Below are 14,119 nucleotides of genomic sequence, written 5' to 3'. Positions count from 1 at the left end.
TGACCTTGTTGATAAATAACTGCAAACAAATTTTGTCCTTTATCTTTGCAAAAAAATTATTAAATTACATTTTCATATTTTCATTTAAAATTTAAGTTTAAGTTTCATCAGATGTCTTAAAACCTGACTGTATTTTTTTTTGTAAATTTCAATGTATTTTTTATATAATAATAAAAAATTCTACAGAATACACAATATAAATTTTTTATCACATTAGCATAATAAGGACTAAACATAAAAAGGACTATTTATGTTTCCATCCAGTTGTTTTTATGCATAAATTGAAAATGTGCATTAAAACATCTGGAAACACTGCAAATTCACAGGTAGAGGTGTAAAAGCTAAGATATGGTTAAAACCTAAATATAAATGTGACGTAGCAGCTGCCCAGAGAGAGATGTTCGTCTATGTCCAGAAACACCCTCTCAAAAACATCTGGATAAAAGACATATTCTTTTGGTATAATATGACATTAACATTTGTAAGAAATGATGCAAGACACAGAAATTCACAATATAGCTTGCACTGGAACAAAATAAATACTTTTTGTGACTGTCGCGGGACAAAAGTAACAACTGTTACTTTCGTCCCGACAGGAACTCCTGACATTTAAACTCGATTTAATTTTATATTTAAAAAAATTGAAAATGCAAACTTTCGGATGTGTTGAAGCACTAAATAACCTGTAGATTGATCATTACTTTGACACATGAAACAAGAAAAACAACACGACTAATAAAAAAAAAAAAAAATACCGCTTCAACAATTTACTTTTTGTACTCGAAAACAGTTTTACGGACCTAACTTCGGGAAACGATGAGGAAATCACATGATATTTCTCAGCTCCGTCAAGGATTGCATGCTGAATATGCTGTCATAGCTGGGAATGCAAATGCAGAAAAAGGTTTGGAGAAAATCGCTTTGTTACTTTCGTCCCATGTTACTTTCACCACGGTTCTCCCCTACTACATATTTATTTGATCCGCTCAGCAAAATTACCTGAAATCCTCTTTTGAAGTTCTGAGGGGTTATATAGCACATATTGATCGAGAAGATGCGCAAATCCACGTCCACGTTCATTGCAGGTCTTATCCCAAGAGCTGCTTAAAGTGCTTGGTCAACTTCAAAACCGCAGCATTGCTCCATCGAATCTCACACTGAGTAACTCCTCAGGTGAGTCCAAGCACGTTTCTTGCTGTAATATTCGCGTCTGTACAGTTATTCAGTATTTTATCTGCAATTTTAGCTTTATTAGAAGAGAGGGTCCTTCGGCGCTTGTTGCCTTCACAGCCTAATGCCTACATCTACCTGCCTCACCTAAAGGAGCATAAGGACAGTCTGAAACCCATCGTTCATCTGGGACAGCGACGCACTGGAGGTCTGACTCCCATTATCACCTTTTGTGATTGTATCGTTAAAGTGCTTGCAGTTGTAGCAATTTAATTTGATTTAAACATTCATGTCATAAGTAATATTGATGTCTTACTGTGTTAAACCCAGAGGTGGATAGAGTACCCCAAAACCTTACTCAAGTAAAATAAAAGTAATTCTAGAAATATTTACTCAAATAAAAGTAAAAGTACTAGTCTTGAATAGTTACTTGAGTAAGAGTAAAAGAGTATCGGATAAAAAATCTACTCAAGTAGTTAGTTACTAGTTACTTTGGGTCATATATACGGAGCCTATTTTTATTTAGATATATAGATAAAATGTATGTAATGTATGTGTGTGTGTGTATAAATGTATATATTTCATCAGCCTTTACTCCAATTTATGTCATTTATTATAAAATCCTGTCTGTTTCCTTAAGTAACAAATATAGGTCTCATGCCATAACATTTTTAATATGACTGACTTTATATTAAATGTGAATTTAACATTGAATGTTAATGTGATATAAATATTGCTACTAATCTTTCATTGTTAAGAGAGAGAGCAAATAACATTTATATTGTCAGTGAAAATGATCTTTAATAGTCTAGATTTTAATCACTCTCAGAAACTCCCATTAAAATCACTGAAACTGTAAACGCTGTGAAATCAATATCTTAATTATAGATTCGTACACACATCTGCACATCGTTGTTTCCGACGAGAGAATTCGCCAGAAAGAGTTATTCAGTCATTGAGCGAGTGAAGGAAGCACCGGCATTTTTGGGGAAGTCGTGGCCTAATGGTTAGAGGGTTGGACTCCCAATCGAAGGGTTGTGGGTTCTAGTCTCGGGCCGGACGGAATTGTGGGTGGGGATAGTGCATGAATAGCTCTCTTTCCACCTTCAATACCACGACTTAGGTGCCCTTGAGCAAGGCATCGAACCCCCAACTGCTCCCCGGGCGCCGCAGCATAAATGGCTGCCCACTGCTCCGGGTGTGTGCTCACAGTGTGTGTGTGTGTTCACTGCTCTGTGTGTGTGCGCATTTCGGATGGGTTAAATGCAGAGCACAAATTCTGAGTATGGGTCACCATACTTGGCTGAATGTCACTTCACTTTTTTAGCGATGACTCATCGGAACACCTCTGATTGGCCATTGCATTCAAAAGCTCAACAGAACTGTGTGTGATTGGTTAATGCGCAGCGCTGTAAAAACGCGTCTGTCTCTGGCTCAGCGCCAGCAAGCGATCACAGATCTGAATTTAAAAGCTGATGATATGACTTGCTGAACATATTCGCATCGGTGTGTATTAAAATTAATAAAATCTTAATCGGCTATTTTTTGTCTTTTGGAAGCTGTTTTCAACTTGACTCCCCTCACGTCACACACGTACAACAAACTAATGTCATAGTGGTATCTTGTACTGGTATCGAATGTAGCCCAAGTTATTACCTTTTAAACAGTAGACAGCACACGCGTTCATCTAATAAGGATCTTCATCGCAAGCAAATAATAGCCTTTGCAGATTTGCTTTCAATTCAGTGCAGTTCCATAGCCCCGTTTTAAACGCTGCTGATGCTCTTAAACGTTACAACTCTGAGTGAACCGCTTCAGACGCTCAGCGCGTGCGGCAGGGAACTGAACAAATCATTCAAACTGATTCATGAACCAATTCACTCATTTGCCAATTGATTTGATCAAGCCTTTGAACAGAATTGACTCAAAAGAATGAATCATTTGCGAATGGGCATCGCTCATTGCCCAGAGAAAAGTAGACGGCGCGTTTGGAATAAACTGAAGCATTTATAACATTTATTGCATTAAGATAAAGTAACGAGGGGCGTCGCCCACAGTAACGAAGTAAAAGTACAGATTTTTCCCAAAAAATTTACTCAAGTAAGAGTATAAAGTACCCATCTTTAAATATACTCCGAAAAGTATTAGTTACCCGAAAAATTACTCAAGTAAATGTAACTCGTTACAACCCACTAAACCTCGTTGTAAGTCTATCTTTTGCATAAGAAGCTAAGATCTAAATCTCCGATTCATAAAATGTAAGCAAAAGCAAATATATCTCTGCAATATTTACATACTGAAATTTGATTGGCTTTCTTTTCTATACTTCTTTGCATACTCAGTTTTGCTCTTTTCTTTCATTTGTCTCTTAAATCAGCTATAGCTGCTGCAAATATTGTCCTTACTGGTCCATTATTCCCTGGGTGAGTCCCTGGGTGAGTCTTGAAAAACGAAACCCACCACTTGGGTGCCACATTATTGGCGTAGTCGGCAGGGTCCCACATTGATTTTTGGGCTGAGACGTGAAGTTGGTTGTTTTTCTGTATTATGTGGGGTGAATGTTGTGATATCTTTTCTTCTCCTTTTTTTTGTTGAAGCAGGGTGGTGGTGTGCATCGGGCATCCGTTTTTTGGTAAGTCTCACTAATTCCTTAAGTATGGATGAAGAATTACGTGAATTGCAAGATCAGGTGTTGCAGTTGCAGGCTGAAAATGAGAAGTTGAGGCAGGATCGGGCCACCGCAGATGCAGCTGCACCCAGACCTGGTCCATCAAATGCGTTTCCAGCATTGCCGATTGACCCTCCGTTTACAAATTCTGGGGTTCCAGCTGCAGAGAGGTTTGTGTTTATACCACGAGATCGTAGGTGTCCCAAATTTAATGGTAAAACGGGAATGGGTATAAACGAATGGGTTGATGAGGCGGAGGCCTGTATGAGGGTTCGTCATATGTCCACTGCCGATCGTACTTTCTTTTTATTTGATCATTTGCAAGGGGAAGCTCGGGAAGAAATACGATACCGCCCAGCGATAGAGCGGGAAGACCCGGAGAAAATAATTTTTGCATTGCGTGAATTGTACGGTTGCTCCCAGTCCTGTGTCGCTTTGCAAGAAGCATTTTTCTCTAGGAGACAGCATGAGGGAGAAACCCTATTGGAGTTTTCTTTGGCACTCATGTGTCTGCTAGAGAGGGTTAAACAGCGGTCGCTCAATGGACTTCCCAATTCTGACTCTTTATTGCGGGATCAATTCGTTGAACATGTACAGGAGAGCAGCCTCCGTCGAGAATTAAAGCAGCTCGTTCGTCGCCAGCCAAATTCCACCTTACTGGAAGTGCGAAGTGAAGCTATACGATGGGAACAAGAAGGGACCCCAGGGGGTGCTAGAGGTCGTAGCCATTCAGTTCCATCGGTTCAAGGCTTCCAGTATGGGGTGGAGGGAGGTGTACGTACAGGGGTTGGTGGTGTACCTCCATGCTCTGAATTGAGTGAATTGAGAGACATGTTTAGGGCACAGCAGAAGCAGCTCACTCAAAGCGTCACAAGGTTGCAGGGACCTTTATCTCGTGTTCAATCTGCTCGTAGTGGCCCTGTTATATGTAGGCGGTGCCATAGACCGGGACACATTGCCAGAGAATGTGTTGGGGAGCGAGTGGCCCCTCATTCTAGAGACCTATACCGTCATGCTGATTTGCCAATGGATGGCAGGCAACCTCGGTTTGGTTAACAGTCGGAAAACTAGTCCCCGCAAGGTTGCGGAGCCATGATCCGGTTGGGAAGAATTGCGGCTCAGAGGTAGATTACAGTTCACGATATCTGCCACAATTGGTGTCTTCTTGCCCCCACTTAGATGTACATATAGGTGGTCTAGTTGTGTCTTGTTTAATAGACACTGGGTCAATGGTGTCTACGATTACGGAAACTTGTTTCCGTAGACATTTTGAACCATGGGGGCAAGACCGTTTGCAGTCCTGTCAGTGGTTGCTATTGCGTGCTGCAAATGGCCTTTCTATTCCATAAATAGGTTATTTGGAATTGGATGTTGAATTATGTGGGCACGCAGTTTCTAACTGTGGCATTTTGGTGGTTAAGGATCCCCCAGGAGGCATCTGTGTCCAAGCCCCTGGCGTATTAGGGATGAATGTCTTGGGGCGATGTTATCAGCAGTTGTTTGGGTAGCACGGTACCGCATTTTTTTTAATTTCCCCTCTGTGGCTGGAGTACCTTTTGTGAGGCAGGCCCTGCAACAGTGCCATCAAGTAAACACTCATCCTTCTGGTTGTTCAGGGAGGGTTAGGGTGCGGGGTCCTGGGATGCAGCGAGTAATAGGTGGTACTAATACGTTAATAGCGGCAACCTTTTCAGAACAATTTGCTGATGGAATACTACTCCTTGAACCCCCTGAGTCTGGCTTACCGGAACATTTGTTGGTCTCGCCCGGATTGGTTCGCATTGTTAAAGGCACAGTTTTTGTACCAATAGTGAATGTGGGTACTTTAAATGTTATGCTTTTCCCACGCAGGGTTTTGGGCACTTTAAGTAGTGTACATGTGGTTAGCTTACCTGCAGGCGTTACAGAGGTGCGGTCTAACACAATTACTGCAGGTTTGCCAGTTGCTCACCCTGTGGAGCAAGCACAAATAGATGCGGTTGAGTTGGGTTCATTACCTGATGAGGAACAGAGCAAGGTTAGGGTCTTGCTGCAGCAATATCAGTCGACACCGACGTATTCCCCCCTCAGAGTATGAAACAGTCCGGGCACACATAAACCAGTTGCTGGAGTCTCCGGTCATTAGGGAGAGTTCCAGCCCATAAGCGTCCCCTATTGTCCTGGTGAAAAAGAAGGATGGTAATCTACGCTTATGCGTTGACTACCGTCAATTGAATGCTAAAACCAGGAGAGATGCTTTTTCCACTGCCCCGCATAGAGGAGTCACTGGATGCACTGTCGGGAGCCCGCTGGTTCTCCACTTTAGATTTGGCCAGTGGTTACAATCAGGTTCCCGTCAGTGAGGGAGACCAGCCAAAGACCGCTTTTTGCACCCCGTTTGGACTCTTTGAGTGGAATCTGATGCCATTCGGGCTCTGCAATGCTCCTTCTACATTCCAGCGACTAATGGAGCGGATCTTTGGAGACCAACAATGTCAATCTCTTCTGTTGTACTTGGACGACATCATAGTATTTTCGTCTTCTATTAGCCATTACCTGGAGCAGTTAGAAGTAGTGTTCAGGCGTTTGGAGAGGGAGAATTTGAAGGTGAAGTTGGAGAAGTGTGCCTTTTTCCAGCCTGAGGTAAAGTATTTGGGCCATGTTATTTCAAGTGAAGGAATCGCGACTGATCCTTGTAAAATTGAGGCGGTGATACAGTGGCCTCGACCCTCTACCATTAAAGAGTTGCGTTTATTTCTTGGCTTCGTCAGCTACTACCGCCGTTTTGTGGACGGGTTCGCAAAGTTGCCGGCCCCTCTACATCGGCTAGTAGGAGAATTGACTGGAAGCAAGCATAGGCCAGGGCAGTGAGAGGAGGCATTTTCTAGTGCCTGGACCAGAGAGTGTCAAGACCACTTTGAGGCGTTAAAGAGTAGGCTTACCAAGACTCCCGTTTTGGCATACGCTGATTTTGCCAAACCGTTTGTTCTCGAGGTGGATGTGAGCCATGGAGGGCTCGGGGCAGTCCTCTCGCAAGAACAGGATGGTAAGGTGCGACCTGTTGCGTACGCCAGCCGTAGTCTTAGACCTAACGAGCGGAACCTGTCCAATTACAGCTCCATGAAACTGGAGTTTTTAGCACTCAAGTGGGCTATGACCGAACGCTTTAGAGAATATCTGTTAGGGAATAGGTGTATAGTGTACACTGACAATAATCCCCTCAGCCACTTGGCCACTGCTAAGCTGGGTGCCACGGAACAGCGGTGGGCTGCTCAACTAGCTGCCTTTGACTTCGACCTTAAGTATAGGTCAGGTAAGAGTAATGTAAATGCAGATGCCTTGTCTAGGTTGCATCCTCCAGTGACAGTAGGGGGGTTAGGCTCTGGCACCAAGATACCATCTGTGTTGAGGAGAGCAATTGGGGTGGATCTTATAGCTGCAGCTACCCAGTGTACCATGTCTCTGTTCCCTGGCCATTCGCCTGTGGAGTTGGTGTCCTTACAGGCTGCTGACCCAGTGATTAGCGAAGTCATGAGATTTTGGAAATCCAGGAGATATCCTGGTCCAGAAGAACGACGGAAGCTGTCGAGAACTGGTTTGGTCCTCTTACGGCAGTGGAAGCATTTGGTAGAGCGAGATGGGGTCTTGTATAGAAGGGTGATGCGTCCCGATGGTAAGGAGGAGGCACTGCAGTTGGTTTTGCCAACCACTTTAAAGAAAGATGTTCTGACTCAACTCCATCAAAACCATGGCCATCAAGGTGTGGAACGCACCCTTGAACTTGTCCGGCAACGATGTTATTGGCCTGGTGAAGCAGCTGAGGTGGCAAATTGGTGCCAAATCAGTTTCAACTGGGAGATTGTGTTTGTGGGGTTGTATGGAATAAGTGAATTGTGTGAATGAATACATAAACTGATGTAAGTTGTGTGAGTGCGTTCGTTTATTGTTGGAAGTGTGTGTGAGAAATAAGTATGAATGGTTGTGAGTTTGTGTGATCCTATGGAGTGATGTGTGTGTGTGTGTGTAATGTTTATGGGTAGGTGATTGAACTGGTGGTTTTGTTTATTTGTATCTCTTTGATTAACTTTGTATTTTTTGTGTGTATTGAATTGATATTGGACTCTTTCCTTTTTTTTTATTGACTTTATTTGTGACAATTTGATGTTAATTTGTATAATTTTTGTTGGATTGGCTAGGAAGGAGTGCTGACCACTCTAGGTCCAAGTTAATGGGTACCCTTGTTCACTGAGTGATTTAATTCTTCTTTTCCGTCACCTGAATGCATGTGTGCTTGTGGTGCAGTGAGTACATCAGTGTACGTTTGAAGTGTGTAGTGAAGTGGAGTTGGGTAGGTTTGTTATTTCTCCTCGCCATCTGACAAGTAACTTTTTTTTTTTTCTGGATTGTATAATTTATTTTATTTTCTTTTACTTTATTTTTGATTTGAGCCATATTAACCCCTTGTGTATTGACATGTGTGGAGTTTTAGCTAGCTATAATAAAGTGTTATTTTTTTTATATTCACGTCTCTGCTCTATCTTTGTGGGAACGAACCTGCGTCCTTACTGGACCATTATTCCCTGGGTGAAATTCCCAGGGTGACGTAGTCGGTGTTGTAATTGAGTCTAGAACAACGAAACCCACCACTTGGGTGCCACACATGCACCTGCTGAGTGTCATGAAAGCAGCAAAGCATCCCAGCTGAAGAATGTTATTTGAAAGCCTAATTAACCCGTAAAAACCCCATCTCTGAAACAATAACACTACTATTTTTCTAGCAAATCTAACATGATATATGTTGTATTATGATGTTTTATTTAATGACTGAACATACGCTATCATAATGTTTGATTTACTTTGTCAGTTTGATAGCTTCTAATAATTGTACATATTTTACACACAACCACAGTAATGCGGTCACCATAGCAAGACAAGCTGCAGACTTTAAGGGTGTGTTGCTTCAAGACCTGTAGTTAAAATATACATATGATGCTGTATTGTGAGTGTGTGTGTGTATGTGGCAGGTTTTTAAAGCACTACTGATTTTTTGATTCTTTATATCAATCAGGTTCAACCTACGTTTTCAAAGGCAATTCCTACTGGAAATTTACTCACCCAGGCTCCGCCCCTGAAGAGGGATACCCTCGGCTTCTGGCCACTGATTGGTTGGACTGCCCTCAGCCGTCCTCTTACAGCCCCGGTGACATCTCTCTGATCTCTCACTACGGTCAACAGGAGCTTCGTGAGCAGAAAGGGCAAAGAACAATCGACCAGATCATTCACAAAGAAAAAAACGAAAGAGATAAACCTCTTCGCTTGGACTGTCCATGTCTAAACAGTGCAGTGACTCAAAGTGGACCTATTTTACTACTGCCCATTTTATTTCTGATTACTGGAACTTATCCATCACTTTAATATTTTCCACATCCAAATTTACACACTCATACCCCAAAATTACTTTTTCCTTGACTTTCATATCTCTGACCAAAGGAAGTGACTAAATAGTTGGTAAGAAGATTTATAACAACTATTGTATTGAGATTCAATTCCGAGATGAAAAAACTTTATAGGGTTGTTACATACATTTTTACCAAACAACTTATTTTCCATCTCTGCTCATTCCTGTTTTAGTTGCTAAAACTCCTTTTAATGCTATCTTCAAAACCGCATGTAGTATAAAACAAACAACAACAACTGAACTGATGTTAATGATTTATAGTTCAGAGTCTGTCAGCTATAATATTATAATATTGTGCTAGAATTTAGAAGAGTTGATACATTAATATGGTATTTTGATTGTGAAGATGCGGAGAGCAAATCTCATAAAATGATCCACTGGATTCCAAAATATGATTTATTCGTAATTTTTTTTTTTTTTTTTTTTTTTAATGGACTGATGGATGGAAGGATCTGTGAAGATCAGTAAAGTGTCATTTACAGAACAAACTCTATTGTAATTAAATAAAAATGAAAATGCAATGTAAATTTGATTTAATATATTTTATGGATACTATAATTAATAATATATTTTTAAAATGCTATTTGTTTATCAATTTCCTAAATGTTCTTTTTTTTAACATGTACTTAAAGATTATACCAATAAAAAGAAAAATAAGAACATCACTTTATTTCACAGTTATTTGCATAATGTGTAACCTCAGGATTTACCTGTTCCATAAAGTCCACAATTTTACCCATTTTACTCATTTCGATTTACTGGCAGTGGCTTCACAAAAAAGCAAACTGTTGCATCACTTCAGGACATCCAGATGATGATATGTGATAAGCTGTTCTATATAAAGTACTTGTTCTCCAGGTGATGCAGCAGTATAATCTGAAATCCTCTTCTGGAGTGCTACAATGTCGTCTTCGGTGGTCTTGATTGCTCTTTTGGGCCTGTTTAGTTTGAGTCAGGCATCTCTGCCAGACTGTAAGGATCTTATAACACCACTAACCCTGGAGGATGACTATAAAAGTGTAAGTGCATTATATTAATATATTTTAGTGCAAGTATTCTTTTATAGCAAATTAACACTACTAGAAATGATATAAAGGGCTTATATTTCACAATTTCTTTTCTAAATAGATCATGGGTAAATGGATCTTCCTTGAAGGCATAGCTGATCACCAGTTATTTACAGATATCTTGAAAACAGTGAACAGCTCATGGGTAGAGTTTGGCCCCAGCACTCTTGCAAATACTTTAACCCTCAGTCAAGGAAACATGCTGTAAGACTTTCCTATTTATAACATGTTTTGCTAATCTGAATGAATTTCCTCATTATGATGGCCAGCATTCTGAATCTGGTATCTCTCTCCCTCTCAGAAAAGGAAAGTGTGAATTTAGCAACGTCAACGGAACTGTTAAAGATAATACTTTTCATGTTAATGGTAAGTTAACAAAAGCTTATTTCAGCTAAAACTCACAGGTTCTGAGCACTAATGAATGTTATGCTGGTATTTGATCCACAGAGAATGGCACAATAACAGAGGGCAAGTTCTTGCCATCCTGTCCTGACTGTACCACCATGAGCTTCATCAGCCAATTCAAAAATGAGACCATAAAGTCTCTGTACTTTTTCAGTAAGTCACAAAATCCATAGATTACATCCTGTTAAAATTATGTATACCATGACATTCTATTTACTTATTCTACTTCTTCGCTCCGCAGAGAGAGAGAGCAACCCAACCCAGTCTGACATGGACACCTACTGGAAGCAAGCTGAGTGTCTTGGATTCAAAAGAGAAACCCAGTACTCCTATGATGGAGTGACAGGTCAGTTTGGGTTTCAAGTACGTTTTCATTTGAAAAGCAACATAAATTAGTAATGATTGCGAGAAAACAGCTCCTGGTCATGTGAGATTCAGTATCACATATGTATAAAACATGATTTTACAGGCAAATCTGTAAGAAAACAAGTCCATGTCATAATTAACCACCAAATCAAAAAAGAAATCAGAATTAATTGACACTGAATTAATTGCAAAAAGATTGCACATTAAGAAAAAGTTGTTGTTTTTTCTTCTTCTGTTATTGCAGAACATTGTGACCGTTCATCTCACCAGAAGCCAAGTTTGGACAAATCAGATCATTAATGCATGCATACATTAAACATTTTATGCAAACTAAATTCGTAAGGACCACCGTGACAAGAAAAACAACATGTGAAAGTGAAATTGAATAAAGAATATTTGTTATTGATTATTGTATATATGTGTGTGTTCATCAATAACAACAACAAAAAAAAAAAAAAAAAAAAAAAAAAAAAGACCACATTCACACCGATTACATGCTTTAAATCAGAAAACTAACTATTGTAAATATGACTGTGTGGTTATGTTCAGTATTTTTGGGATTGTCCTCATTTCTAAAAGCTCCTGGTCATTCTGACAAGGGCGTTTCCTAGTAGCCCAAAGTCCAGAGTTTTGCCCTATTACACAGAATTCAAAGAACCTGTTGCATCACTTCCGGGGAAAAACAGTACAACATACCTGGATATTTACTTGATCCGCTCAGCAAAATTACCTGAAATCCTCTTCTGAAGGGTTATATAGCACATATGGATCGACGCATGTGCATCACTGACAGCCAAAGAGCCGCAGAAGTGAAGCCCTCCCTCTCTTTCCAGTTGTGTTTGTCTTGGTGTGGAGATGAGAGGTGATGAACAAAAGACTAAAGCTGCCTGTGCCTCGAATTGACAGCTAATTATCCAAAAGACATTTATAGTTAATTTGTTCTGCTGCTAACATCCATGACTAATGAGAGCTTAAGTTTAGCTAAGGCAATAGGAAGTCTTTTTTTACTGCATGATTCAGTTTTACTGCATGATTTATTAAAACGCATTTAGAATGATTTAAAAAAAAATAATAATAATCAAGATTTGGGGGCAGAAATGTAAATATTTATATCATTTAATACAGTAAACCAGTATCACGCGATCAAAAAGCAGCATGATTACAAATGTGATATTGGTTTAATACAGCAGTTAAATAAAAAAAATAATTGAATATTACGACTTGTACGTTTGATACACAATATTGAATGTTTTTGCTCCATTTCGCTAAGAAAAAAAAAATACCAATATGCATCTCTGAGCAACATTAGGGTGTTTCGTTCCTGAATGAATCAACCGTTTGAATGATTTGGTTCAGTCGTAATGACTCACTTATTAACAACAGTAACTTGCTGCCATCTACGGGTGGATTTAATTTCACACTTAAAATATCTTTAAATTTTTTGTTTTATTTCAAATATAGTTTTAGGTTTAAAATATTAAAACCGTATTAATGTATTTGTAACTGCAGGTTAAATATTCAAAATGTGACAAAAGTGTGCTCTGCATTAAACCCATCCGAAGCGCACACACACACACAGCAGTGAACACACAGTTCAGCTGCCACAGTAGTCCTTAAAATATCTGCTCAATAACACACTCAGCAAAATATCCCCTAATTATCTTGATCAATAAAATCCCAGAATTCTTTTTTTTTTGTAAACATCACATGACCCTGATATATTTAACATTTTGTTATATATATATATATATATATATATATATATGAGAGGTGCCTTTTTCCCCCGCTTTAGCCCTGCCCCTCAAAAGGTCTGTGCATGTCACTGCTGCGGAATGGAAGGTGCTCAGTTTTTTTACCACTATATATGCTAGGCCAAAGAGTATACTGTTGTTTGTACCATGCTATGCAAGTCGTTGTAAAGGTGAATGACTGGTGGATTTATTGACAGTTTTTTGGATTCTTGCCTACAAGGAAATGAAGACAAGTACCAGTAAAATAAATATACAACAATGAGCATTTTGAGCATTTAAACTATTAATAAAATAGCACTATATTATTATTATAAAATAATAATAGGATTTTTCTCATTTGAACCCGCAGAAAGCGAGATCAACACAACAGAGTCTGACAATCAAAAGAGAAACCCAGTACTCCTATGATGAAGTGACAGGTCAGAGAACCCAGTCTGAGAGAAAAAAAAAAAACACACACTCTAAATATATATGGATTACATTTTATAGGCTTGAAGGACTTGAATTATATTAACATCATGTGATGATCAATATTCTACAGAATCTCTTTAAATATTATGTGAGCATCAATATAATTTAATTGTAGCTGCAAAAATAAAGAAATAAGCACACCTCCAAAATATTAAGTTACATTAAAGGTATTTTTAAATTTCTAATTATTTATTTCCTTCTTATTCTCACTGCAGAACCATATCGTGTGACTATGGACAGATCATCTGAGCAGAAGTCAATTAATGAAGATGCACTAATATGATTAAAAAGAGAAATATTGTGACAATAAAAAAGGAAATGTCACATTCAACACTTCCACAACTTTATACCTATTTTGCAATTATTATTTCACCCACATCTTAGTTAAATAGCCACAACAACAAAAACAAAAAGCGTCTGATAATTTATATCTTCTCTTTTGAATAGACTTACCCATCCATTTCACATGACAAATCAAGTGCATAATTTGTATCAGCGGATGTTTAAAATTGAATGGAAGGAATGAAGAAAGCTGTTATGCTTACATCAACACTAAAACAAGTATTAAGAGATACCTCCAGCCATTATACATGACTAATGCTAACTAGAATACGACCAAACCTACTAATGCAAAACTATGAGAGGTTCAGGTTTTCAGTGTTGTTAGGGATTGCACCCCTAGGTGTCACTTTTTCCACACAATCCTGCACCGAGTCAGAAGAACATCTTAAGAACAGGTGTTTTATTTAGGTAAGGTTAGGCCTAGATTGAATAGACATTAATT

The 14,119-nt window shown here is 39.2% G+C and overlaps 1 protein-coding gene across 1 annotated transcript; it reads left to right on the top strand.

The window, feature by feature from the left end:
* The first annotated feature begins 10,133 nt into the window (after positions 1 to 10,133).
* Positions 10,134 to 11,527, top strand: LOC113114022 (saxitoxin and tetrodotoxin-binding protein 1-like). The gene is made up of 6 exons (XM_026280705.1): positions 10,134 to 10,294; positions 10,404 to 10,546; positions 10,644 to 10,708; positions 10,790 to 10,900; positions 10,989 to 11,093; positions 11,358 to 11,527. Exons 1-6 carry the CDS (start codon positions 10,178 to 10,180, stop codon positions 11,411 to 11,413), a joined length of 597 nt encoding a protein of 198 aa, XP_026136490.1. The 5' UTR covers positions 10,134 to 10,177; the 3' UTR covers positions 11,414 to 11,527.
* The last annotated feature ends 2,592 nt before the right edge of the window (positions 11,528 to 14,119 follow it).

This window comes from Carassius auratus, chromosome 14, assembly GCF_003368295.1.
Source record: "Carassius auratus strain Wakin chromosome 14, ASM336829v1, whole genome shotgun sequence".
Classification (NCBI taxonomy): Eukaryota; Metazoa; Chordata; class Actinopteri; order Cypriniformes; family Cyprinidae; genus Carassius; species Carassius auratus.
The sequence above is the reverse complement of the archived record's forward strand: the minus strand, read 5'-3'. Positions and strand labels throughout refer to the sequence as shown.